Here is a 27,504-nt window from a genome sequence, read left to right as displayed (position 1 = left end):
GGGATAGATAGTGAGATGCAGGAGAGCAGAGAAACAGCGAGAAACACCAGTGAGACTGAGCTTATATGTGAGTAAAAAAAAAAATTGGCATACAGTGATATTGAGATAGATCAGGTCCACGTTCTCCTCCTGTGCTCCTCAGTCAGACGAGTCGAGATCTCAGCGCCCTGCTCCTGATTGGCTGAAGGCTGCCCTAAGTGAGCTGCTGACCAATCAGAGGGCAGTGTGCAGGGTGAGCGCACAGCTGAGTGGCTATGTGGACAGATGGTGACAGTGAGAGGTTCTGGTCGGCGGGCAAACATGGACGTGTGCCAGATACCACCAAGATCAAACATCTCACACACCACCTTATGGTGCTTCTAAGGGTGGGGAGTGGGGGGGTACATCTAGAACTAATTAAAAAATAAATCAGTTCATGGTGGTAAAATACTGCAGTTCTTCATTCTTCTGACAGAAGGCAGCTGTGTGCAAGGTAGTGTTTTCCCTTGTACTGAACACACCAGATTCATCTCACAAAAGCTTGACGTGATTCGTGAGCTGTGAGCTGTGTTGGGGTGTGTGGCTCGGTGGTTGTGGTTGTGGTTGTGGTGCTTGGCTTGTGGTCGGGAGGTTGCTGGTAGGGAGCCCCGTCTCGGCCAGGTTGCCGCTGTTCGGGCCCCTGAACAAGGGTTGCTAGGTTTGGGATACCTGGCAATATCCTGTCCCGCTGGTGTTGATGGTGCGGCAGTCTGCAGTGGTACTCTGTGCCTCTGTTCTACTGTGTGGTGTTAGGGTGTGTTGGGGCCAGAGAAGAGTTTAGCTGTGCGGTGTATTAGTAATGCAGGACTAGGGGAAGACACTGCTACAGAATACTGCTCAGCCTGGCCACAGAACGTGAGAATGAATTATATGGTGGTTATTGGTCCAAAGAATGTCACAGCTAGGGCTGCTCAATATATCATCTGTGAGTCATTATCATGATCCTGGCCTTTGCGATACTAATATTGCACAAGCCAGCGATACTAAAATAAGACGTCCTAAAAACTAAAATGTTTTGTGTGCTTTTGGCATCCTGCCCAGTCTCAGAATTCTGTATGTTACAGCTTTCACACAATCCAGCAAACATAAAGAATGTTGTTCAGTCTTTAAACATGTGCCAAACACACAGTATGGATTTTTCTTTACAGCCTTCACACAGGTGGGCAGCATCTACCTGAAATATATCATTAATGTTTCTGAGCTAGTCCTCTATTTCCTTTCCACACACACAGACACACAATCCAGGCCTGTCTCACGTGTGGACCTGTTAAATGTGTGGCAGGTGCTCTCTCTCTCTCTCTCTCTCTCTCTCTCTCTCTCTCTCTCTCTCTCCTCACACACTGTTCCTTGCACATTTCTTATCTGCAGGCTGCTCACAAGCCCCACAGGACCCTGAAACAGAAATTAAAATGTGAGCTGCCAATATCACTTCAGAGCTTTCAATCACACTCTCAGCAGCCACACATACACACACACACCTCTCACACAGCAAAACCACTAATAAATCAATCCACTTCAGCCAAATGAGAAGTCTCTCCAGTTTCAATCGCGCTAGAATAGTTCCCTTCAGTTTGTAGAGCATTAGAACAGTTCCCTTTAGCTTGTGTGGTTCTAGAACAGTTCCTTTTAGCTTGTAGGGCTCTGGAACAGGTCCCCACAGCTTGTAAAGCTCTAGAACAGTTCCCTACATCCTACAGAACTCTAGAACAGTTCCCTACATTCTGTAGCACTCTAGAACAGTGCGCTACAGCCAGTGCAGATTTTGTTTTTTAATCACACACTTGAAGCCCCAGAACACACAACAAAATTCCAGGCATATGTTCTTTCATGTGTGTTAAATCCCTGTGTTTCCTTCATGTACTGGTCATGTTTTTGTCATGTTCTAGTCATGTTCTGGTCATGTTCTGGTCATGTCTGCCTGTTTCCCCAAGTCTGTGTTTTGTTGATCTATTTTTAGTTCTGTGTTTCCAGTTAGCCCATTAACCTCAGTATGTTTCCTGTTTGCCTGTGTCATGTAACCGGTCTGCCCCATTATCTGTAGTGTGTTCGTAGCTCGCCCTGTGTCTTGCTCAGTTATCCACAGTCTGTTTCCCTGGTAACCTGCATCTTGCTTTAAGCTTGCTGTGAAGATGTTCATCGTGTCCTGTGTTCAGTTCCTAGTTAGCCTGCTTACCTGTTAGCCTTGTAGCCTGTACCCCATTACCCGATCACCTGTTAGCCTTGTAGCCTGTACCCCATTGCCCGATCACCTGTTAGCCTTGTAGCCTGTACCCCATTGCCCGATCACCTGTTAGCCTTGTAGCCTGTACCCCATTACCCGATCACCTGTTAGCCTTGTAGCCTGTACCCCATTGCCCGATCACCTGTTAGCCTTGTAGCCTGTACCCCATTGCCCGATCACCTGTTAGCCTTGTAGCCTGTACCCCATTACCCGATCACCTGTTAGCCTTGTAGCCTGTACCCCATTGCCCGATCACCTGTTAGCCTTGTAGCCTGTACCCCATTGCCCGATCACCTGTTAGCCTTGTAGCCTGTACCCCATTACCCGATCACCTGTTAGCCTTGTAGCCTGTACCCCATTGCCCGATCACCTGTTAGCCTTGTAGCCTGTACCCCATTACCCGATCACCTGTTAGCCTTGTAGCCTGTACCCCATTACCCGATCACCTGTTAGCCTTGTAGCCTGTACCCCATTACCCGATCACCTGTTAGCCTTGTAGCCTGTACCCCATTACCCGATCACCTGTTAGCCTTGCAGCCTGTACCCCATTATCTGATCACCTATTAGCCTTTTGCCTGTTCACTGGTCTTGTACCAGTAGCCTGTTAACTGACTAACAGTGTAACCGGCACTTCCTTTAATATTTTGCCTTGTCTCACTTGTTCCTAGTCTCCATGTTCATTACATTCCCATTTATACTGTGGTTTTTATATTTTTATATTTATATTTTCTTCTCTGTTATTCTGTATTTCTTTTCCCTGTTTTGGTTACCAGTCATGCATTCTGGTTTTCATACTTGGTAATAAAACCCTGGACTTTTCATGACCCTGAATACGGATCTGCCTTTGAAAGTCGTTCATCTCAGCGCGTGTGTTCGGCCCACACTCACCCAACCGTACGCCAGCCTTGAATACAGAACGGTGATAGCAGATTTCTGGACACAGAAGCAGAAGCAGATTTCTGGACACAGCTTTCCAATACCATAGTGGGCTATATTATTAATGTTTAATCTTAGAGGATAAAATTAATGACGGGCAGTGAAAGTAACGACCAGGGTGTGAACTTTCAACATTAACAGTCCTTCTGAGAGCTACTCAACAGCTGAGGAATTCCACAAGTAACGAGAGGACCACAACAACAAAGAAACACAAAACGATACAAAAAAAATGCCTCAGGCAAAGACAGAAGAACACACACACACACACACACACACACGATAAGCAGCAAGGGGGGATGCAAATCCCCATCTCTTAGGCGCAATGCTGAAAAATTTCCCATGCCCTGAAAATCTCTTCCCAAATGTGAGCCAATGGCTGCATACTTCAAGAGAACCTGAGCTACTCGGCTCAAACAGGCCACTGGAGACCCAGAGGGTCTGTAGCTGGGGTCTTACACACAAAAGCACACCCGTCTAACATTCTCCCCCCCCCCCATAAAACCACCAACAGCGGACAGATGCTACGCACCATGGTTCTGCTACAACATACAGGTTAAAAGAGATTCCTGTTTAAAGTCAGTTGTACAAAGCTCACAGACGGTCTGTACCCTACTACCGTGACATTCCCCTTACCCTGTGTGAAATGACAATATAACTGATTTGGTTTGTTGAAGGCTGAGTTGATGAAGGCTTTGCCTCTCTAAAGTGTTCATTTGGCTTGTCTTTTCTTTTTTTGAACATTTAAGAGTGAACTGTCAGACATTAGAAGGTCTATTCTAATGTATTAAGTTGGTGAATATTGGTGTTTTTTTGGAAAACGTTGGTCCTGGCCATTGGGTTCTGTCCTTAATTTTCACAGTGCCCAATACCTTGGTCAAGCGTTCACACCGTAGTGAAGTTAGCCAGTGTCAGTTAGCCATTTGTCTACTGTATAATGTGGAAGGCAGGACAGTATAACACTGGTAACTGAAGACTGTTGGAACCCAATTTGTAGGTTTTCACCGTCTGATCGTCTACTGTAGGGTTATTTCAATGGGACTTTCCCAGCTTTTCCTTGGTTTCCAGTACATAAAACACTGTTCCAGGACACAGAAGGTCTTTCTGAACTCGATCAACACATCACAGGCTGTCTGATCTTTATTAGCCATAAAGTGGAACCGTATCAATCTCCAAAGTGTTGAAACGCCATCACTAAAACATGAGTAGAGAGGCTCTACAACATGAGGAAATTTAAAAGGAGGAATTTTAAAATGGCTCCATCATAAGCTGCTCTTTTATTTTCTATAAAAGATAGAAAAGATAAACTCATGTCATATATTACACAAATTTAACAAAACATTGGAAGCAACATTTTTCTTGTGTTACAAAGCAGAAAGGATGGCAATGTGTAGTAACTCTTCATTCTTCTAGCCACTTGTGCTCGGCCTGCCGGTGAAGTGAAATCTCTGGCTTGAGCACTAACAGCCAAATCCAAAACATTATTTGTCTTACTCATGAATCTGAAATGTGAAGCAGGAAGTGTGTGTAGACGGCTGAACACGGACCTGGCGGCAACATACCAATCGCATGACTGACCTGACGACGGTGGGCGGATCTACATAGTGAAAGTTTGGTATTTCTAATGATGCTGCATTCCAAAGCCATGCTGAAATCTCCTACCAACCCACATGTCTGCATACGCACATGCGCGCGAGCGCACGCACGCACGCACACACTCTGCATTTATAACTTAGTCCTCTTTCTCTCTCATGACAATACCACTGTTCAGAAATCGCTCCCGAGACAGGAACCGTTTCTTCTGCAGTGTGCTGCTGATCACAGGTGAGGTATAAACAGAGACGTACCTGAGCGCATGTCGCCAGCGCCCATGGCTCACAGCTATCCGCACGGGGCCTGGCGAAGGCACAGGGCGGATGTGCCAATGGCAGAAAAAGAAATTACAGCTGCCAACTGTAGGCCTGTTCCAGAATTACTGGGATCAGTGCAAGAGTGTCTCTCGCTGACGTTTCATATTCTTTGAGTTTCTGGAGCGACTTTTCAAAGTGTGTAAAATTCCTATGAAATCCGCTTTAGAATGATCATAGAGGCTGTGTTTGGAATATGCCTAATGAACCTCCTACTGGAGGCAGCAGTGCTGGTACTATGGAATGGAATGGAATTCCAAGCCAACTGGGAGGTTTTTTGTTCTTTTTCCACTTTCCAGAACAACACAACATGGGAAACACGCAAGGGGTAGGGGTTTCAGTTTTCACCTCTCCCTTAACGAGATAATGTGTGTGTGTGTGTGTGTTCAGACCTCAGACTGTGTGCAGATCATTGTCTTTCTCACAGGCTGTGTGGTGTTCCAGTGATTTCACAGATCATTGGTGTTGTAAGAAATAACTTTTCACCAGAGCAGAAGTATGTCTGGGGTTTCCACCAGTTTAGCCTAATTACATCACAGCACACAGAACCTGGTAGGTTTGTTTCCTGGGTTGTTTGTTTTTTTTTGTTCATTTATTTGTTTGTGGCTGAAAGTGCCTTGCAGGGTAGAGGTCATAGTGAATGCATGTGAAAACAGTCAAACGTTGAGCACCGTGGTGGGAGACATTGTTCTTGACATTCTTCATGCAACTACAACAACACGATTTGTTCCAGCATGACTGCAGGCAGACAGCTATGCTTCCCGGCTCGTCCCTGCAACTCACATGTAAACTGTTAAGAGGACACAAAACCCCTCTTCTTCAGGAGCCCGTACTGCAGAACGCAGTCCACTCCATGTTCTGTTGGCTCCTGAGAGACGGTCAAGCCGAGGACAGAGGTAGAGGGACTCGGACTCTGGAGTGGGGTTCAGCAACCTTGTGCAGACGCCATTGAAATAAACAAGAGAGGAGGAAACAAGGAGGTGGAAAGGAAAACTACAGTACAAACTACAATACAAACTAGAGTATAAACTACGGTACAAGCATAAACATCCGATTTCCTCAGATCTCTCCACGATACCTACAGTAAAAACTACAGTTAAAACTACAGTACAAACTACAATACAAACTAGAGTATAAACTACGGTACAAGCATAAACATCTGATTTCCTCAGATCTCTCCACGATACCTACAGTAAAAACTACAGTTAAAACTACAGTACAAACTACAGTACAAACATACACGTCTGATATCCTCAACTCTCTCCACTACCCCAGCACACACTTTGCCATATATTCCACTGCGAGTTCTTAAACAGACAAAATAAAAGTCCTGACCCTCCAGAGTTTAGTCTACTGAACCCAGATCAGTACTGCCAATCAGCTTCCATCTGCCACACCAAATGAGCTGCAGACTTCTGTTGACTGGCAATGTCACTTCCTTCCCAGGCATCCAAACATCCGCATGCTAACCCAGCATGTGGTGGGCGATTACGCCAATGCCGCCCATGTGACTTGGAGCCCAAGCACACCACAACAACTGGCTGGAGCAGGCCAGGTGTGAGAGAGAAGGAGACAGGGGGGAGAAAGAAGGAGGTAGGCAGGATGACAAAGAGAAAAGAGAGAAGAAAGGAAGAGAGATGGAGAAAATGTCTTTTCCCAGTCAAAAGAGACTCTGGGCAGGGATTAACCTGGAGCGCTCATCTCCCAGCAGCACCAGGCCCACGTCCGCGCTCAGCTGTCCAGCTGTCCATACCTCGATAGTAACCATGCCCAGAAGGTCACACTGCTGACTGGAATGTCACATAATAGCGAAACAGAGACATTGATAAAGACTGCATGGGTATCTGTGACAATGACAGTGTTCAGTTGGTTTAATCTCAATGAACAGATTGTTGTCAGATGTTACATGTGCATTTAGACCTAGACAGTAAGAGAGTAACTGGAGGTATGCTCAACTATCTCCCAAATCAACTTATTGACTGAATACAACTTGAGTAATTGAGGGTTAAGGGTTTTGTTCAGGGCCCCAACAGTGACAACTTTGCAGTAGAGGGACTTGAAGTGGCAACCTTCTGATTACTAGTCAAATACCTTAACCAGTGAGCTACCATTCTACAAATCACCACACAGGCTGACTAGTGCAAGCAAATTAAAATGACACACTCAGATGTTGCTGTAAAAATCATGAACAAAAGTCTTTACTGACTAGTGTACACCTGATTGATCCAAACATCCATCAGGTCAACATGCACATTCAGTTTCGGAGAACTAGTTGTCATGGCAACCCTGATGACCACAAAGCTGGCCAACCCTCCCACCTTTGAAACAAAAATCTGAACCAGCCATGTTTCAACTGGCTACGCTTATACAAGCCAGAAGTTGTCAGTCAGCCTCTAGAGGGCGCTGCACATTCTCATGTTCTGCCTGCTTTGTTAGTCCTGAGTCCTGTTCACCAGTCACCAGAGCTGGAGTCAAGAACCACAGATGCAGAAGACAAAAGATGGTCTAAAATAAACTAATACTAATGACACCAAATACCAAATACACCTCACCAAATACCAAATGCACCTCACCAAATACCAAATGCACCTCACGCATTCTTCTGGAGAGGGTGTCGGTCGCAATGCTGCGTCTTGTATAATTTGATGTTTTCTTTTTTTTGGTTCAAATTGCAGTGGATCAACATATGCAGAGTTGAGCAGAGATATTCTGCTAGCGTTCTTTGTATGAACATCAATGTGAAAACTTAAAGACGGGGCTTTATGGAGAAGATTTCAAACAACTGGACACATTAATAAATAATGAATCTGAAAGAAGGAACGAATACGGGAAAAACCAGAAGAAAGGACAGATGTGGACACTTTGCCATGAAAGCCAGCTGTTTTGTTTAACCCACACATTAGGCTACAAACCAAATGTGCCGGGCTCGACAGTGATGTTTCCAGTCAATTGCAGATGAGTCAGGCTAATGACTTCAGCACAGTCTGTATCTGCAGCCTCTGGGGTCCATACTGCAGCGCATCAAAGCCCTTCTGCCCCACCAGCTATTTACAATAAGTCAATCATTTAAAATGGAGGAACAAACGGTTAAATAAATGCAAACACAAAAAAAAAAAATCAATCATTCAGACCAGGAGAGACCAGCAGGGACCAGGAAAGACCAGAACACAGGGGAGACCAGGAGGGATCAGCAGAGACCAGGATAAACCAGGAAAACACAGGGAAGATGAAGGGAAACCAGGATAGACCAAGAGAATCCAGGTGAGACCAGCAGGGACCAGCAGAGATCATCCTTTTGGTTTTGGCTCCTATAAGTTTCTTTCTTACAGCATCAGGGAGAATGTTCAGAACTTCTGTGTTCTATGTTAGAAGTGGAGTTACACTCCACCAGATGACGGAGAATCAAGGATGAGTCTGCAGTCTTCACCTATGCTGCTTTATTCCACAACTATTTCAGCACACACAGGCATAAATTCACACGGAAGTGATTTGTTGCAGCCACACCACTAACCACAGATGTTATCTTAGCCTGCTTCTACTCAGCGTCCATCACACCACAACACAGAGACAGACTCCTCTGTTAACCTCCAGCAGTTGATCAGTCTCATGCACTCATAAGCTGTACTTGTTACTGGAGCGTGGAAACACCACTTTGTGCCTGAGTGAGAACGAGAACACTCGTTGTGTCAAAAAGGTGGGATGTGGCACAGTGGGGAGCTAATGGACACGTCTGTGTACTGGTTAATCCAGCTGCCCTGCATGGAAGACGTGGTGTGTTGATCTCAACAGCTGGTAATGACACCTCAGGGAGTACAGGGACATGGAAGGGTGCAGGGAGGTGGAGGGGTAGCGACGGGGCGTGCTACGGGGACAGGGCGTGCTACGGGGACAGGGCGTGCTACGGGGACAGGGCGTGCTACGAGGACAGGGCGTGCTACGGGGACAGGGCGTGCTACGGGGACAGGGCGTGCTACGGGGACGGGGCGTGCTACGGGGACAGGGACAGGGCGTGCTACGGGGACAGGGCGTGCTACGGGGACAGGGCGTGCTACGGGGACGGGGCGTGCTACGGGGACGGGGCGTGCTACGGGGACGGGGCGTGCTACGGGGACGGGGCGTGCTACGGGGACAGGGCGTGCTACGGGGACAGGGCGTGAAGGGGTACAGGGACAGGGCGTGCTACGGGGACAGGGCGTGCTACGGGGACAGGGCGTGCTACGGGGACGGGGCGTGCTACGGGGACGGGGCGTGCTACGGGGACAGGGACAGGGCGTGCTACGGGGACAGGGCGTGCTACGGGGACGGGGCGTGCTACGGGGACGGGGCGTGCTACGGGGATGGGGCGTGCTACGGGGACAGGGCGTGAAGGGGTACAGGGACGGGGCGTGCTACGGGGACAGGGCGTGCTACGGGGACAAGGCGTGCTACATGGACAGGGCGTGCTACATGGACAGGGTGTGCTACGGGGACAGGGCATGCTACATGGACAGGGCGTGCTACATGGACAGGGCGTGCTACGGGGACAGGGCGTGCTACGGGGACAGGGCGTGCTACGGGGACAGGGCGTGAAGGGGTACAGGGCGTGCTACGGGGACAGGGCGTGCTACGGGGACAGGGCGTGCTACGGGGACAGGGCGTGCTACGGGGACAGGGCGTGCTACGGGGACAGGGCGTGAAGGGGTACAGGGACAGGGTGTGCTACGGGGACAGGGCGTGCTACGGGGACAGGGCGTGAAGGGGTACAGGGACAGGGCGTGCTACATGGACAGGGCGTGCTACATGGACAGGGCGTGCTACGGGGACAGGGCGTGCTACAGGGACAGGGCGTGCTACATGGACAGGGCGTGCTACGGGGACAGGGCGTGCTATAGGGATGTGGAGTGGTACAGGGACAGGGGGCGCTGTGTCAGCACTGGCTCGTACTCATTACTTCACTCATATATTTTTTTGTCTGTAGGGTGTCCAGTATGTATTGTTCATGTAGATGTTATCGTTAATGTTTTCGAGCGGTTTTTATCCTTTGTTTGTTATTCCAATCCATTTCAGCATAGCAAAGAAAAGTACTGATGACTGACAGCCCACACACAAAATGAACTGAAGCTTCAACTAACCTGCCAGCAAACGCAGCCAATCAAAACTTGAGAAGGACAGGAAATGATGTGTGCATAAACAGGAAATCCCTCCTCCACCCTGCTGGATCTTCTAAACCTCCAAACAGGTATGTTTGCAGGTGACAGACCAATGCTGAGTATCATCATCATCATCATCATCAACAACAACAACAACAACAGCAGCTTACTCATTCAATTATTCACACAGCCACATACATTCACTGTGCTTTGTTCTTGAGTGGTCATAAAACCTGTTTCAAAAACTGCTGGTATCGATGTAGACAGAACAACTAATTAAGTCATTTACAAGTTTAATGTGCAACAGGCAAAAGATCCATACCACAGCCCCGCCCATTCCTTTTAGATTAATCCCTCTGGTTTGTTTCAGAAAACTGCTCTATTTATCAGAGATAGCAAAGAAGTGTGCTGACATTGCTGTATCTGGTCATCATCAGTCACATTAGCAGCTGCCGTGTTTCTGCAAAGCGGTTTTACATGACACGCAGAATCTGTCCCAGGCCTCGCAGGGGTTAGCACCACAGAGCTTCAGATGGCAGGATCCAGCCGGGAGAAGGGGAACCTGGGTAATGTATTCTACAGCTATTCCTGAGCGGCTTGCTCGCCCTGAAATAGACAGCAACAGCAAGCCATCCTAAAGGAGGCAGGTGTGATGAGGTCTTCTGAGAGAGCTAGTGCCCTGTCTCACAGCCAATCAAACACAACACGGGTCACAGCAGACAGTCCGGCTTGCTGCCTGTGATTCTGCCAATTGGATGGCAAGGCGCCCGTCAAAAATACCTCCCCAGTCAACACGGCGCCGCACAAAAGCCGCATTTTGGTACTGGAGCTGCAGGTTACTTAACAGCAATAATAGGTGTGTGTTGGTGGGATTTCCCAGCATGCTTTGCCAGTACTAGACTGAATCACCTCAATTAAAAATGCCAACATGGAAAACACTAAAAGAATCTTAGCAGTTGGGGGCAAATAGCATAAAAGAAACCTCATGCAAAGATGGCCACTAGCTTCCATTAACTATTTTAATAAACAGTTTTATTATTACACTTTTTATATGACGGCATATTGTGAATCATTCAGTATCTGCTTTCAAACTATTTCAAACAAAGCTGTGTAATTACAGAAGTGAAGAGACCCAGCAGGGGGTCCTGGGGTTTTGAGCCTAACGCCAGCTTCTCGTCAGGCCGTGTGATGACGGTTTAGTTTAGCCTGGATTAGGGTTCCATCCCCTGCTCCATTCCCAGTAGTCCTTCACTCGGGCTTTAAAAGTGTCCCCGATCAGCCACCGGCTACGTTTACCACAACACCCTGACAACTCACAACACTACAGCAGTCGGTTCTTCAGATGCGGCTGACAGATATTGGCCGGATACCGAACACACTCGTAAACCTGCTTCGCACATGCTCCCAGCCACACTTTGACAGCCATAACCACAGCAGGGACTGGGGCCTTGGAAAACTGAGTGGCTCCAATTTCCAGTGATAAACTGTGAAGCAGAAAAATCACTGGTGAGTTTGTGACAGGCCATGGGTCTGAGGTCCATGCAGGGACGTGGTGCGGAGGCTGATGAGGAGGCCAACGTGGAGGCATGGCTGCAGCTCTGGGCCTCGCTGTAGGGCCTCAGAGAGGCGAGAACCTTTAAGCACACAGCATTATTAGTTCACCTCTGCCAGCCCTTTAGGAACGTGCCCCAGCTTTTAAAAGGGTCGATCTTGCTCAGCACACCAGCAAGTCTTACGCACTCTCTCACCAGCACATGCAGGCAAAGGGGCAACCCCGGGCTGTGTCATCGCATGCTCACGAACAGAGACGCACCAGCAGAGATCATCATCATTATTAAAGGGCTTAAATGCACAGCTTGTGATGCACAACCGCGACACAAGTTGCGAGCATGTGAAAGGAAGAGCAGCAGTAATGTCAGTAAGGCCGTGACGCGGTGATCAGGTGGTGACACAGCATCAGCAGGGCACACTTTTCATCTACAAGACAGCAGCTGTTGTCTCCGGGCACTCGTTTGTGAGATACCCACGTATGTCTTCATATATAGAAACGTGCGTTGAGGGACGTGCGTTGAGGAACGTGCGTTGAGGGACGTGCGTTGAGGGACGTGCGTTGAGGGACGTGCACAGCACTTCACTTCTCACTCAAGACTCGCCTGCATAACAACAACAGCCCAGCTACAGGCCGACAGATAACAGATAGCAAACAGGGTACAATCTAATCGTACTGGAGGAATGAGAACAACTCAGTGTGAGGCACTAAATATAATCACATTCACAACCACCAACCAACCCAAACTAACCCCAAACTGACCAAAACTAACCCCAAGTCAGCCACACTAACCCCAAACTAAACCAAAACTAACTCCAGCCAACCCAAACTAACCCCAAAGTAACCCAGCCAACCCAAATTAACCCAAATTAACTCAAATTAACTAACAAAAACTAAACGCCAACAAACCCAAACCAAGCCCAGCCAATCCCCATGCACTCCAAACAACCACACTGCCCAAGCGCTGCTCAGAAACGAACTGCCTTGGCAGGGCAGAATGAGATCAGGGTAGTAACACATCTACTGTGGCACGAACAGCCCAGGGTGCCACAGCAGCTCACGCAAATCCCACCGCAGTATTACTGGCTCAGGTATTTACATAGCCACGCCTACCCATGCCCTTCCTATACAGCCAGATTTTCCTCAGAAACCCCCCCCCCCCCCAAAAAAAAAACAGGAAGTTCTACTTTTAAATAAAGTAACTTAAAACCTAAAATTCCATAAAGTCTGTCCCCCTCACGCCGTTTAATCTCTACCCTTCAATGACAGTCTCTAAAGTAACCGAAACCTTCAGATCCCGATCTTGCATGTCAAGGACACTTGTTATGTTTATCAGAGTAGGCGGGCAGTTTGTTTGAGAATACCCTGGGCAAAAGGAGCATCGCAGAGAAGGAGTCTACCGCGCCCCCGACGCCCGTGTCAAATACCCAGACAGAAAGCGCAGGCTGGTTCTGTTCACGCGCGTTGGGCTTGCGTTACCTGCATGACACCAATACACTGGGCCAGCACGGTTTAATCTGCTCGAGCGCCTCTCCGAACAAACCAGTTATGCAGTTGATCAAAGCCGAAGGTATGCACAAAGCCTGACACGGACGTGACTGGGATCGTCCCCAATCAACCCGTGAAACGAATTGATAATCCCGGCGTTAACGTCAAACCCCAACCCAGCTCCGGGAAGGTGTGCGCGCCGTGCTCCCTCTTTAGTCCCCGATGCTCACCGCGGGCTCTGGCCTTAGACAGAAGCTGGAGACGGCACATAATACTGACCGTGACCATTCGTCGGCATGCGGTACGAACGTGGCTAGGGCGTTCGGCACGGAGCACGCAGGCACAGCGTAGGCAACCGCGAGGACACACGAATCTAACTTACCCTCGGACAGCTCCAGCTCGAGCTCTGCCAGCTTCTCTCGCACCTCTGCCGGGAGGGTCATCGCAATAGCCGGATTCGGCTCCAACATCATCATCAGCAATCCGGTAGAATGTCGCTCGGCCATTTTTCTCCAGTTCGCTCAGACCGCTGGAGATTCAGACTGGCCGCCGAATAAAAGCAAGGATCCTTCTCCAGGCTTAAGCCAACAGGCGAGAGGCGCGTGCTGGGGGTTTATCGCATACAGATGTGAGGAGTCTTCGGGGCGTTTGCACGGGCTGTCGTGCAAGCACTTTCGTGACCTGACGTCAACACGAAAATGCAAAGATACTCTCGCTTCGAGGAAGACACTCTAGATGGGTTGTTACTCTCCACGCGAGGTTCCCTCTCGATTCCAGCGAATAAAAGAACAAAGGTGAACTCGTTTAACTCCTCAGATCGCCGCCATTGCCTTTGCAGCAGTGGCAGCAGCAGCTTCGCCCGGAACGCCGCGCGCTCACAGCCCAGCGCGTGATTCAGGCTCACCTACATACTTGACATGATGCAGTGAAGATTCTACAGTTCCGTGCAGGGCGATGCAGGCATATGAGATGCATAACATAATCTATTGCCAGGACCTATAAAAGTGAAAGATTTTCTAAGGCACCTTTTTTTTATGAGAGGAAATCTACACAAAACAAAAGGTCCCGTAATCCATGCAATAGCTTTTGAGAAATAATACAGTGTTAAACACGTTCCGTCTGTGTAGTCTACACTAAAGCAAAAAGATACATTTACACACACGTGACAAAAACTTTGAATAAATCTCTCAGAATCTCATTCGTGCATGAATTTTAAACAACCTGATAAAGTAAGATCGGTAAATGTTTTAGACAACACTGCAGGCACATCATATGCTAACATTTATATCCTTCTATGTTAATAACCTGTAACCCTCAATGTCAAATCACTATCTTGAGCACTCTCAGTCTGTATTTTTAGAAAGGTCAAACTTGCGGGTCTGAATTTATCAATGAATTAAAAAGTTTATGTCCTGCAGCGCCCTCATTTGAACATAAAGAGCAACTGCTCTACAAGTAAGTTCATAATATTAAAAAATAGCATCGGCATTTTTGATGGGATTCGATTTTATTCCAACTATTATACCAATTTAAACATTAATTGATACAATTAATTCGAGTCTGCGATTCATTCTGAATCTCTCGCAGTTTCTATGAACATATAAAACGTATGGAGCACAATTTCCAGTGGTGAAGTTCACGACAGGTAGACGTTCTTTCGTAGCGTATGTCTGAGATTGAGATGATAGGAGGAGCTTGGGTGTCCGCGGTTGTGGTCGTATACCGCCCTATTTACTTCCAAGTGTAAATTCACCAGATGGATCCCCCTGCAAAAATCAAGACGGATGATAATTTGCTTATTGTTAAAAACTGTGAATAATTATGAATTCCAGGTCATAATTAACTCCTTTTCTATTCCTCCTATTTTGTTTACTTATTTGCTGTATTCACTTTATAACTCTTGTTAATATGATTTAATTAATTTTTTTAAGGGTTTGTGTCATCACGTCTTTGTTTTTACTGGAATATATAAGATGCAAAAAAACACTGAGCTTCATTTTAACACTCAGCTGTTAACACACCCCCATCAACATAAAAAAAAATTACATTACACATAAACCACATAATTACAATGCATTATAAAATACTATATACTGTGCTATATAATTTCATACTATATATAAAAGTATATAAATACTATATACTTTTGATTGATTGACTGAGAATAAATCTGGAACCCCACAAAGCTAATTGCATTAGGCAGGTATACAAAAATGTATTAGTAGTAATATTAGGCAGTCATTGCCCATCAGGACTACCTCCTCTGTCCGTCCTGTAGGGCATCACTCAGGGAGTGTAAGTAGACTGATCGGTGGCAATCTTTCCCCAGCTCCTGCTCCCGGGTCCAGCAGTGGCTCCAGAACACGTCAGCGTCTGCGGCTACATCCTCCGCCCTGCAGGCACCGGGATGGGAGCTGTCTGTCTGGAGCTCTCCGCTGCTGTGTTCCCAGTCCCCTGCACAGGTGCCGTCATAGCCCTGTATGAAGAAGAGTTTTGGCTTTCCTGCCAGACTGGGGCAGGAGTCCGGGGCGAAGAGGCGTCGGAGAATGTCCAGGTTCAGGCCCAGGCCGTAGGAGTCCGTGCCCAGCAGGCTTGAGGAGGAGCAAGTCCGGCTAACGATGCAGCAGACGAAGGCGTCGGCGTCACGGTGCCTCCTCTGCATGGAGACCTCCCGCAAGGTGGAGAGCATGTCCCCAGCACTCAGCAGACAGTGCAGGCTCACGTGGAAATGAAGACCCTCAAACACATGCTTCAGATGGACTGTAGGCACAGAAAGCAGAGGTCATTTTTAAAAGTTTTTAAAGTGGGATCATTTGGGTACGAAACATTTCACTTAAAAAAAAAAAAGATTTACAACTGGCCTTTGGCAATGAATATAATCAAGAATTTCTCCACAAAGCACAGCTTAACTCAGTAGAGGCATAAATGTGCTCAGACAAAACAAGCTACTTTAATTGTCTAGGACATTCTAGGGACTTTCCAGCAGACACACACACAGGAGAAGTGCACCAGCCAACTTCTAGGAGGGTTCGGTGACTACTGGAGAAATTTTGGTAAGTGCCCAGTTGGCTTTAACTGGAAATATTTGGTGTTTCTTGTTTATTTATTCACAGTATTTTTGCAATGCTTTGGTTGCTCTATTCCCTCACCTCCTTCAGTGCCCACACAGTCTATGATCACACACACTCCTCGGGAATTCCTCTGAATCCTGTACACATGCTCCTGTATCTGGAGGAAGGGGATGGAAAACAGGGGAATTATGGGTAAGGCGGTCAAGAGTGTCCTCTCCCTGCAGTAATAACACTAGTAACGATGCACTGCTCTTAAGAACTCAGCAATCAATGTGTGAAGTGTTTTGCTCCAAGAAATCAATTTAGATTCACTGTTACAAATGGCCTGAATTCATACACAATGGTGAAAATTAATTTGGTTACTATATTTACAATGCTCAGTTTCCACCTCTGTCCACCACTGTGCTGTTGTATTATTTTGGAAAAAAAAGACTTTAAACAGTGTTCTTTACCTCATGGTATTTGATGGTTGAAGTGTTCTGTGTTACTGAAGTACTGGCTGTTTGTGCTGGAGAAGGGATGAAAAATACAACTTTATAAATATTCAAAATATTCATCTAAAATATACAACATACAACATACTACATACAGAATAGTTATAGTTCCTGAACACTACACTACAGGAGGCAACTTCGTGTAGTTAAAGCAAATCTATTAGTTCCTCTATTAATTGTGGTAACAAAAGTTTGTTCTTTGTAAACTCACCACAGTGTTTGGAAACAATCGGTGTCACATTGCAAAAATTCAGTGGAATTCGAACTGACGTATTTGGCTAATGGGAATAGAGGAAGAGAAATCATGAATAACCCACAATTTCTCAAGTTGTGTTCAGTGAGAATTGTATGTCACTTTGGATAAAAGTGTCAGTAAATGCATTAAATTTAAAACCATCAAAACATGTTGTTACTCACTGATGCAGCTTTAGAAGGTGGTGAGTCATCTTTGCTCTTCACAGGTTTCCCTGGTGTTTGTGTTTTGACTGTAACGGAAACAGTTGTTTGTGTTGGTTGTTGTACAGACATTCCACTGCACGGGGCATTCATTCATTTGAAAACTGAGTCACATTGAGAGGAATGAGGCCAGGGAGTGAGACCTCACTTCTACTGAAATAGATCTACATACAAAATGAAGAAGTGAACCAGCTGAACGGAAACCCGAAAGCGCTTGGTGGAAAGACAGGCTTCTAATTTTGGCTTCTCACGTGAAATGTGCTAAACTGCTCTGATGTCATCAGCCCTCCCATGATGTAATCTGAGTCACCCCACACCTCTGCTCTGGTACTGGCTGAGCTTTTTGGCCAGGTCCATGCGGTGGATGGCCCTCAGGTACTCCTCCATCACGTCTATCCTGGTGATGGAGATGTGGTCCAACTTCTCCAGCTCAACGACAACATCCAGGAAACACTGCAGAAGGAAGTGATGACCTCATCATTATGTGTAGCACATTGTTACAGTGTGATGCGATTCTCCACAGACAGGGATATTCTTATTCATCCTGGTATGTAGGTGGATAAGGTCGTTTTTACCTTGTCTTAACATGTTAGGGAATTTTTATTCTGTGTTTTTGTAATAAACTCAGGCTGCTGTAGACTGAGCAAGTTTATAGAGGGGGTGTACAAAACACAGAATGTTCTGCTGGAAAACATTACCATATAAAACAGGTCAAATTGCTAATACTTATTTATATAACCTCCACCACAAGTGGGGATTTTGCTGATATTCTCAAACAGTCCCTGGCCCACATACCAGAACGGCACTCATACATCAGACTAAATAAGGGCACAGCTCCGGGACATCCACAGACGTCAGCCACGTATTTCCGGACATAAAGTTCACTTTCGCTTTTTACCTCAAACTTTTCCAGTTTTTCCTTCGGCAAGGTACCCCTCAGCAAGAACATCAAAGACTCCAGGTCCTCCGATCCCACATCTTCACTCAGCTCAGCCATTAGTACTCTTGAAGAAGATGCACACAAAACAAAGCCACGACGTTCAAGCGAGAAAAAAACCCCAAAATACTACGACTTTCATATATTAAATATACTCAATACATGTTTTTTGTGTTCTCTACGAAACACGCGCGAGTATAATGCTTATCTACCGGTATTCTGGCAGAGCATGGCGGTTGTTCAGGAGCCTTTCGACCTCAGCTTTGCTAGTCCCAAGTACACGCTTTAGTAGATCGTAGCGCCTGATCCTCAGCACCAGCTCCAGAAGGAAGGCGTAGTCTGCGGCCGCCTGGCTCATCGCACGCTGCAGCATTGCTCGCGCGTCCGCGGCGCACCGGTCGAGCTCGCGCGCCCCGCACAGGTAGGACACACGCTTGCGCTCTTCGGCGCTCAGCTGCTCGACTATTTGGCTGATGATGTGCGTATGCTGCTCGGACGGCGACATCTTTCCGCCACCAGAACGAGCTAAAAGGAAACACGGATAAATAAATTGGTGTATTTGGTTCATTTTCACTCTCCAAGTGTGCAAATGTGTGAAAATGTGAGTAGTCAGCTAGCGTGTTCGGAAATAGAATAATAATATAATAATAGAAGTATTACTTAGTGAAATATGAGTCACATGAAAAAAATGTCCTTACAGGAAAGCGAAAAAATCCCAATACTCACTTTCTGTTTAGCTTTAGGCTACTTCTTTTAAAAAATCACATTAAAGTCCGATATAGAAATGTGTTAAACCCTGTGACGTTGCTGAAAACCTACAATCCATGACACTATCACGGTGTCTGTGTTTCATATACGCATCCTTAAAAAATTACAACTTAAATAAATAGATTTTTTTTAAATACGTGTATACCAAAATAAGCGTTATCACACCAACACAGCAGACAGGTCACAGAAATCTCTAACATAAGACTTACCGTTAGAGGGATTTCAGAAAAGCGATGGCGATTTCAGAACTTTTTAAGTCTTCCATCATGACGCAATGGAAAGCGAAACTGGCACACCTCCATACCGACGTCTCTGGAGAGATTTAGTTCGTGCCGGAAGCCAATTTTCTATATTAAAATGTAGTTATTTGCCAAACAAGATCTACCGCTTTGTAAGTTTAATCAACAACCTCTTGCTTTGAAGTTATATTCTCCGTCCACACTTTTTTTTTTATCAAAAGACTTTATTTGCGTGTGTGTTATTCTTCCCCTTTCTCTTTGCTTCCTTCTGCATATTAATATGACTACTGAGCTCTTATTCCTGCTGCACTGTTTTCTTTGGCTTTTTCTCTGTTTTGTCGAATTATTGTACTGCAAGAAGACAGTGTATTGCACAAAAAAAAAAGAAACCAAAAAAAAGACAACCAAACCAAATAAAAAAGCACCTCTAAGGAAAACTTGTGTACTCTTCTACTATACTGCACATTGCAGTACTGCTACAACTCCATCTTTTTATCTCTCTCTCTCTCTCTCTCTCTCTCTCTCTCTCTCTCTCTCTCTCTCTCTCTATCTATCTATCTACATTTATCAATATAAAGCTGATTACATCTCTTTCAAGTAATAAAGTAGACAACCCTTGCAGTGATGCGTGAGGAGGAATGGGGGATGGTAACTTGTTCCAGTTATTGTAAGGGCTGTGCTAATATATTTACATATACCACATCTAGAGCGGTTGCAGTTATTAAACATTCTGTTCTGTTTCTCTGGAAACTCTGTGTACTTTAGTACAATTTTAAATATCTCTACATCTCATACTACAATACACTGAGTTACTCACCTAGAATCTTCCTCAGGGTTTCTCTCTCACCCTCTCATATATATATATTTACTTACATATTTACACTGCAGTTACTCACCTATATATATATATATATATATATATATATATATATATATATATATATATATATATATATATATATATATATATATATAAAGATTGTAGGTGAGTAACCGCCGTGTACTGTCGTAAGAGATGTAGAGATATTCAGCATTATAGTTAAGTACACAGTTGCCCCTACTGGCAAAAGTGAGTGACTCACACAGTGAGTTATGATGTATACCTACTCTATAGTAATAGACTGACATACATTTTATCCACATGTATGTAGTAATCCAGTGGTTCTGACACTACTATGGCCCATTGACGTCACGTATCTGACTGTTCTGGTCTGCTGTACCCTCTAAGCTTTGTGTAAACCCTTCTTATAAGGTGAATATGTAAAAAACACTAACACAGTGGAAACTGATACACTGCCTGGCCAAAAAAACAACAACCTGGATTTAACTAAGCAAATATGTAAGAGCCTCCCATTGGATAATTACTGCATGGGTGATTATGTTTCAGCTGGCAACAAGTTATTTAACCCTAACTGATACAGTGAGTAGCTTCTCGTCTGTTACACAACCATGCCGAAGACACATCCTGTGGTCCTGGAAAAGATTTTAATCTGTTTCAGAAGGGTCAAATTATTGCCATGCATCAAGCAGAGAAAACACCTAAAGAGATTGCTGAAACTAAAATCCGGTTAAGAACTGTCCAACGCATTAAAAGTGGAAGCACAGTGGGGAAGCATCATCTTTGAGGAAGGAATGTGGTTGGAAAAAAATCTTGAATGATCGTGATCGACAATCACTTAAACGTGTGGTGAAATCAAACCATAGAAAAACAACAGAACTCAGGGATATGTTTAATAGTGAAAGTAAGTGCATTTCCACATGCACAATGCAAAGGGAACTCAAGGGATTGGGACTAAACCACGGTGTAGCCTTAAGGAAACCACTTGTCAGTGAGGCTAACCGGCAAAAACGGCTTCAATTTGCTAGGGAAACAATTGGACTCTGGAGCAATGAAAGAAGGTCATGTGGTCTGATGAGTCCAGATTTACCCTGTTCGAGTGATGGGCACATCAGGGTAGGAAGAGAGGTGGCTGAAGTGATGCACCCATCATGCCTAGTGCCTACCGTACAAGCCTGTGGGGGCAGTGCTATGATCTGGGGTTGCTGCAGTTGGTCAGGTCTAGGTTCAACAACGTTATATGCCCAAAGAATGAGGTCAGCTGACTACCTGAATATACTGAATGACCAGGTTATTCCATCAATGGATTTTTTCTTCCCTGATGGCATGGGCATATTCCAAGATGACAATGCCAGGATTCATCAGACTCAAATTGTGAAAGAGTGGTTCAGGGAGCATAAGGCATCATTTTCACACATGGCTTGGCTACCACAGAGTCCAGACTTGAACCCCATTGAGAATCTTTGGGATGTGCTGAAGAAGACTTTGCGCAGTAGTCCAAATCTTCCATCATCAATTCAAGATCTTGGGGAAAAGTTAATGCAAATATGGACAGAAATAAATGTTGTGACATTGCAGAAGCTTGTGGAAACAATGCCACAATGAATATGTGCCATAATCAAAGCTATAGGCGGTCCAATGAAATATTAGTGTGTGTGACTTTTTTTTTGGCCAGGCAGTCTATAAACACCTGTAGTGTTTACTTGGGTACCTGTACTACCTGGATACAATTACAGAATTAAATTGTGAATGGCAGTCATTTCCCATCTGGCTAGCAGGCCTCTCATCACACTTGAGTCTACAGTGGTAGTACTGGCACTAGCATAGAAGGTAACAGTAACGTGGCTGGTGTTTTTAAATGCGTTTATATCATTGCCAACCGCAAAGTGGTCTATGATCCACAGCCATCCAGCCAGGGATACAATCATATATCTGTTCCCTGTGTACAATGCGTGACTTCCCCCGTCCAGTTCTCCGATGATGATCAGTCGAACTGTGGAAACACTGTTGGCTGGATATAATTTTCACAACATACACCAGACCGAGCTCTTACCAGGCCTCCATCCAGTTTGGGAGAGACACAGCACCTATGGTGGAGATTAGCACTCGCAACTCTCTACTGATCCCAAATCAGTACTCAAACTCATTAGATAAATGTAAGCACTGGTATTCAGGCAGCGTCATCTCACGAGTTCAGACTGCCAGCAGAGGTCCCACAATTTTCCCCATCGGCTTCCATGCCAGCTGTGCACTGCCGGTTTGCCAGACCTAGGATGACGGCCATGACGGCTATGCTACTAATGCCCATGCAGGACAGCATGGTGTTCAAAAGCACCACGGATGTAGGGCAAAAAGCAGACGAGGAAGATGAGGGGGACGACAAAGGGCACCCAGCAGACGTCCTTGTCTTCCCAGTTGAGGGAGCGGACGGCGATACTTTTGGCGTAGTGCAGGTTGAGTCTCTGCTTACATGATTCTACTTATGCTTTTGAAATGCAGAAAGGTTTACGAGACAGAGGACGCAAGAACTAAAACCTCAGGGAGAGTGATGGATAATGACAAAGCCCACCGGTTAACAGTGAATGAAAAACATAACACCAGTCTGTGGTGAAGTTTGTATAAACCCATCCATTACTTTAACAGATGACCCCTGGGTGTACTTAATACACTGGCACTTAAACCACAGATGCATATGAAACTCATTTATATCCATCTCACTCAGTAGTAGCATAAGTTATGTTTATTATGGTTTCGGTGTTTATCGTATTACAGCATATATAATAATGTGACAGAATGACAGAGTAACTGTCAAGTCAAATGGCTTAGCAGCCAAAGGAAAAACAAGTCTGGTGGCAGGAGCTCCAGCTGGAGTTCAGGTGTCTCCTGCAGACAACGCGGCCATCAGTGCTCCGACTTCTTAGGGGGGAAGAATGTGTACTCCACAGCAAGGGCAACTGCGAAGGCGATGAATCCTCCTTTAAATCCACGCAGGAGCACATCCCGAAGGGTAATGGGAACACCAAATTGGCCCGTGTACCTCCATGCTTCATTCCTAAAAAACACCACACCAAAATGGGAAAAACACCCTACCCAGAACGCCACCTTCACTGGAGAGGAAAGGCTGACAAATTTCCTGAAATTCCTTGAACATTGATATGCCCTTGAATTACTCAGAAACATAACTCAAAACAAACCTGTCCTTTACGTTTTCATAAGTGTGCAGATCAGAAGCACACTGGAACAAAAGGTGGACAAACTATCAACTCAAAAAATGCAGATCAAAACAACATGCTAAGAAAAGTAACATCCTAGCAATAGCCTAACTATCTGGTTCTGGTTCTCTCTCTCTCTCACACACACACACACACACACACACACACACACACACACACACACACACACAAATTATGGTGTTCAGCAGGTCTCAGCCGAGCAACACCCTTCAAACGCTGCCTTACCGTGCCCAAGGATCCTTCAGCCCCCTACGCGCCAGCCGCTGCTGTGTGAACTCGAGCGGCGTCCCTTCCCACTTCCATATTCTGTAGTCTGGCATGGACATCTTACTGTGCCCGTGATCCCCGCCCATGGCTGTTTAAAACAATATTAAAAGTGCCATATAAATACAATAACGCAATATATACAGCTAAGCCACCTCACGGGTTTCAGGCAGGTGTACTGCGACGTTGTTTGATTGAGGGTATCGTTGAGAATTCCGCTCTGTGGTACACGCCAGACAGGCAGGCAGGCAGATGCAGCCAGCCCAACCTGCTAGTTAGTTAGCCAGCTAGCCATAAATTAATTTGAGCGATAAAGATAAGATAGCTAGTTAGCTAGATCGAGATGTACATGACTAGCACAGCGTTGAATATCGCTCAAATTCATTCCTCCCTGGTAAACTAATCTGATTTGCGACTGGTCTGTTTTCACCTTGGGAACATTGTGAACGCAACAAAAACAAACCAGCACTCCTAGCTCGAACCCTTAAGCTAACAGGCTAACAGGACATTTACCACTAGCTACCTAACTGCTTTTCAGAACCGCAACATTATGTGCATCAACTTGAATCTGGTAATCTGATCATTCTTAAGATAAGCATGTGGCAAGAGTCTTATAACAGCTACCTGGACCCAGTTACAACTCTATGACCTCCAACACTGGCAGCGTACAGACAGAAATCTTCATTAGGTTCACTTCCGGTACGTAGCACGGAACTAAAGAGGACCGAAACGTTTCCAGCTATTCGGCCGTGAGTCTGGCATTGGGTCCGGAGACACGTCTAAATGTACGTTATTAGGGTAATTGTACCGTTTAAAACATCTAAAACCTGACATGCAACAATCATCCATTATTCTAAAAATTTCTCAATATAACAATAAGCATAGCGGGCACAATATTATTTTGTAATGAACAGTCTACAACAATTTATCCAGCAGTTGAATCTCCTTTTTATATTTGTATTTTACTCTTACATGTAACATTTGCAACTCTTGTCAAACGCTGTTATCCAGAACGACTTACACATTTATTAAAGGTATGTGTTCTCGTCTGTCATAATGCAGCATCAACATACTTTTGTAATTGTCTTATTATTCATTTCATTAGCTTTTAGTTTTTTTAAAAGCCCTCAACAAAAGGTCATCCACAAAAAAATTAACTTCTCATTGCAAACATGAGTAACTAAGTTCAAAAACCAGTTTAAGAAATAGTTATCAGAAAGGTGTAACATCAGGTCTGTAAATCTCTTTACTCTGGCAAAATGACCCAAACACCTTTTTTATGTTATTGGCTGTTACACATTTCAAACAGATGATCTTTCTTTCTAACTTGTCGAGTTCTTTGTGCACATGGTGTATAGTTGCAATGTGAAGCCTTGTTTGAGTCATGGTCGATCTAAACCACGTTTTTGGCCTTTTAAGAGCATTCAAACTTCTCTCAGCTTCAGCATTTTACTTAAAGTTGTCATCCCACCCCCATGCCCAGCCTACAACTGTGTCTCCTAACGTCACACGTAACACTGAAAATAAAGGAACCCAACTTCTAGTTCGCACTATCCTAATACCAGCTTCAGCACAGGCAGAAACGTCTCTCAGTGTAGGTTACATCACATCCACAGAGGTTTGAGTACTATAGAGTATACCACCACTCAGATGAAGCCCTTGAGAACGGTTACATCTTCAAGGTTCTCATTTATTCCCATTTATGGCCCTAAATGTATTATGAATTATATCTGCTCACAGCACGGTGTTGTTTAATTTGTATAATATAATCCAGCATTTTGTTTTGAATTTACAGCAGTGACCTTCATTTTCCACACCAGGATTCAAAATACTGCAAACAAATAAGTCAAGTTACTTGGTTGCTAAGACAGGGGCCACTTCCTGTGAGAAATGCATGGCCTCTTTGATCTTCCCAGCGGTAAAGTTCCTACAGCAGGCATTTAAGCCATTTTATAGCTCCAGAAGTATTTGTACACTCTTCTAATGGGTGAACTAAACAAGCCTGTCAGGCTTTACAAGGCCTCGGGGGAAGTGAGGAGACGCTTCTGGAGAGGCGTCATCATGTCCCCTTTGTTCAGATATTATTTATTTATCATTGTTTCCCTCACTGAATAAAAAAGCTTTCCTAGGTGATAGCCTTAATCAAAGAATATTTGTTTAATAGGGGACTGTAAGGGGGGGGGGGGGACTATATAAATATATTATTTCCAAGCTGTGTTTATATTTGCCATTTGCAGATGAATTTGGTGAGGGCAACATAAACAGTAATAGTCTGAAGAAACATTTTTTAGTTTGATCCTCCTATAACCTAATACTCTTATAACCTAATGCGTTTATAATCTAACACTCTTATAACCTAATGCGTTTATAATCTAACACTCTTATAACCTAATACTCTTATAACCTAATATTCTTATAATCTAATACTCTTATAACCAACACTCTTATAACCTAATACGCGTATAATCTAATACTTCTATAACCTAATACTCTTATAACCTAATACTCTTATAACACTCTGATAACCTAATACTTTTATAATATAATGCTCTTATAACCTTATACTCTTATAACCTAACACTCTTATAACCTAATACTTTTATAATCTAACACTCTTATAACCTAATACTTTTATAATCTAACACTCTTATAACCTAATACTTTTATAATATAATGCTCTTATAACCTAACACTCTTATAACCTAATACTGTTATAATCTAACACTCTTATAACCTAATACTCTTATAACCTAATATTCTTATAATCTAATACTCTTATAACCAACACTCTGATAACCTAATACTCTTATGATCTAATACTCTTATAACCATCACGCTTATAACCTAACACTCTTATAACCTAATATTCTTATAATCTAATACTCTTATAACCAAAACTCTTATAACCTAATACTCTTATAATCTAATACTCTTATAACCAATACTCTTATAATCTAATACTCTTATAACCAACACTCTGATAATCTAATACTCTTATAATCTAATACTCTTATAACCAACACTCTTATAACCTAATATTCTTATAATCTAATACTCTTATTACCTAATATTCTTATAATCTAATACTCTTATTACCTAATACTCTTATAACCTAACACTCATATAATTTAACAATTTTATAATCTAATACTCTTATAATCTTACTCTTATAATCTAATACTCTTATAACCAACACTCTGATAACCTAATACTCTTATAACCTAACACTCTTATAACATAATACTCTTATAATCTAATACTCTTATAACCAACACTCAGATAACCTAATAATCTTATAGTCTAATACTCTTATAATCTGACACTCTTATAACCTAATACTCTTATAACCTAATACTGTTATAACCTAACACTCTTACAACCTAGATGTTTTCTTCTTTAGGCAAAAGGTGCCTGTGATACATGATATTCAGTAAATTGTATTGTGCAATAACTAGTGCGTATGTAATGTGGTTATGATGCATGCTGTTTTGCTGGCAGATATGTGTGTGTGTGTGTGGGGGGGGGGGGATATGCTTGCATAGGTACCTGTGTGTGCACATGTGAGTCTATAATATATTCGATAGTTTCTGGTGAGAGTATTGATGCGGTTGACAATGTGCACCTGACACCAAGATGATAGATATGAGATATGTTTTTCTGGCTGTGGAAACAGCCTCCTGGTTTTCTCCTGTTCATCCACCCCTTTACAACAGCTTTTCCAGTCACCAGTACAGCACAGTAATTCTCCTAGCTACACAGAGCAAAGGGATGAACGGAAAAACACAAGGAATTGTTTACTGCAGTTTCATAACTCTCATCAATTTACATTTCTCTAAATATAAAAGACATAAAAAGTGCTTACTCTGAAAACATGTAATTAAAAGAAATGTTTTTTTTATTTATCCAAGATAACCTCCAGAGTGCAGCGTGTCTCACTCACTCACTCGCAAATGCTTTTC

At 44.4% G+C, this 27,504-nt stretch overlaps 3 protein-coding genes across 11 annotated transcripts in view; all 3 read right to left on the bottom strand.

The window, feature by feature from the left end:
- The window catches only part of dip2a (disco-interacting protein 2 homolog A), a 112,426-nt gene extending 97,858 nt beyond the window's left edge, over nucleotides 1–14,568 (bottom strand). For 6 of the 8 annotated variants that reach the window (XM_035523626.1, XM_035523629.1, XM_035523628.1 and 3 more), the window contains exon 1: nucleotides 13,628–14,564. In XM_035523626.1, the coding sequence (XP_035379519.1) occupies nucleotides 13,628–13,751 (124 nt within the window). In that variant the 5' untranslated portion in view covers nucleotides 13,752–14,564. Of the gene's footprint in view, nucleotides 1–13,627 lie in introns of all 8 variants that reach the window. The other 2 variants (XM_035523633.1, XM_035523630.1) reach the window with 2 other exon arrangements.
- A 175-nt stretch (nucleotides 14,569–14,743) lies between these two features.
- LOC113584644 (CASP8 and FADD-like apoptosis regulator) lies at nucleotides 14,744–19,461 on the bottom strand. 2 transcript variants are annotated; one of them, XM_027021692.2, is made up of 10 exons: nucleotides 19,181–19,461; nucleotides 18,416–18,728; nucleotides 18,165–18,270; nucleotides 17,584–17,719; nucleotides 17,228–17,295; nucleotides 17,022–17,088; nucleotides 16,769–16,824; nucleotides 16,395–16,473; nucleotides 15,504–16,005; nucleotides 14,744–15,011 (listed from the first exon to the last, which is right to left on the bottom strand). In XM_027021692.2, exons 2-10 carry the CDS (start codon nucleotides 18,706–18,708, stop codon nucleotides 14,882–14,884), a joined length of 1,437 nt encoding a protein of 478 aa, XP_026877493.2. In that variant the 5' UTR covers nucleotides 18,709–18,728; nucleotides 19,181–19,461; the 3' UTR covers nucleotides 14,744–14,881. The 2 variants fall into 2 exon arrangements, with proteins under 2 accessions (XP_026877493.2, XP_026877501.2); XM_027021700.2 differs by lacking the exon at nucleotides 19,181–19,461 and adding an exon at nucleotides 18,930–19,129.
- Nucleotides 19,462–22,770: 3,309 nt separating this feature from the next.
- ndufb3 (NADH:ubiquinone oxidoreductase subunit B3) lies at nucleotides 22,771–24,276 on the bottom strand. The gene is made up of 3 exons (XM_027022316.2): nucleotides 24,170–24,276; nucleotides 23,507–23,636; nucleotides 22,771–23,100 (listed from the first exon to the last, which is right to left on the bottom strand). Exons 2-3 carry the CDS (start codon nucleotides 23,632–23,634, stop codon nucleotides 22,950–22,952), a joined length of 279 nt encoding a protein of 92 aa, XP_026878117.1. The 5' UTR covers nucleotides 23,635–23,636; nucleotides 24,170–24,276; the 3' UTR covers nucleotides 22,771–22,949.
- Nucleotides 24,277–27,504: the final 3,228 nt, after the last annotated feature.

The sequence above is a fragment of the Electrophorus electricus genome, chromosome 2 (genome assembly GCF_013358815.1).
Source record: "Electrophorus electricus isolate fEleEle1 chromosome 2, fEleEle1.pri, whole genome shotgun sequence".
NCBI classification, from domain to species: Eukaryota; Metazoa; Chordata; class Actinopteri; order Gymnotiformes; family Gymnotidae; genus Electrophorus; species Electrophorus electricus.
This window is presented reverse-complemented; position numbering and strand designations above follow the sequence as displayed.

What these genes read in the sequence shown, in the direction of transcription:
- ndufb3 (XM_027022316.2), bottom strand. Translation starts at nt 23,634, where the DNA reads ATGGGCGGGGATCACGGGCACAGTAAGATGTCCATGCCAGACTACAGA. An exon ending in CTGAAGGATCCTTGGGCACG is followed by an intron (nt 23,101 to 23,506) that starts GTAAGGCAGCGT and finishes GGTGTTTTTTAG; the next exon opens with GAATGAAGCATGGAGGTACA.
- LOC113584644 (XM_027021692.2), bottom strand. Translation starts at nt 18,708, where the DNA reads ATGTCGCCGTCCGAGCAGCATACGCACATCATCAGCCAAATAGTCGAG. An exon ending in CAACCATCAAATACCATGAG is followed by an intron (nt 16,474 to 16,768) that starts GTAAAGAACACT and finishes CCCTTCCTCCAG; the next exon opens with ATACAGGAGCATGTGTACAG. An exon ending in CTACAGGACGGACAGAGGAG is followed by an intron (nt 15,012 to 15,503) that starts GTAGTCCTGATG and finishes TGATTTTTGCAG; the next exon opens with GGGGATCCATCTGGTGAATT.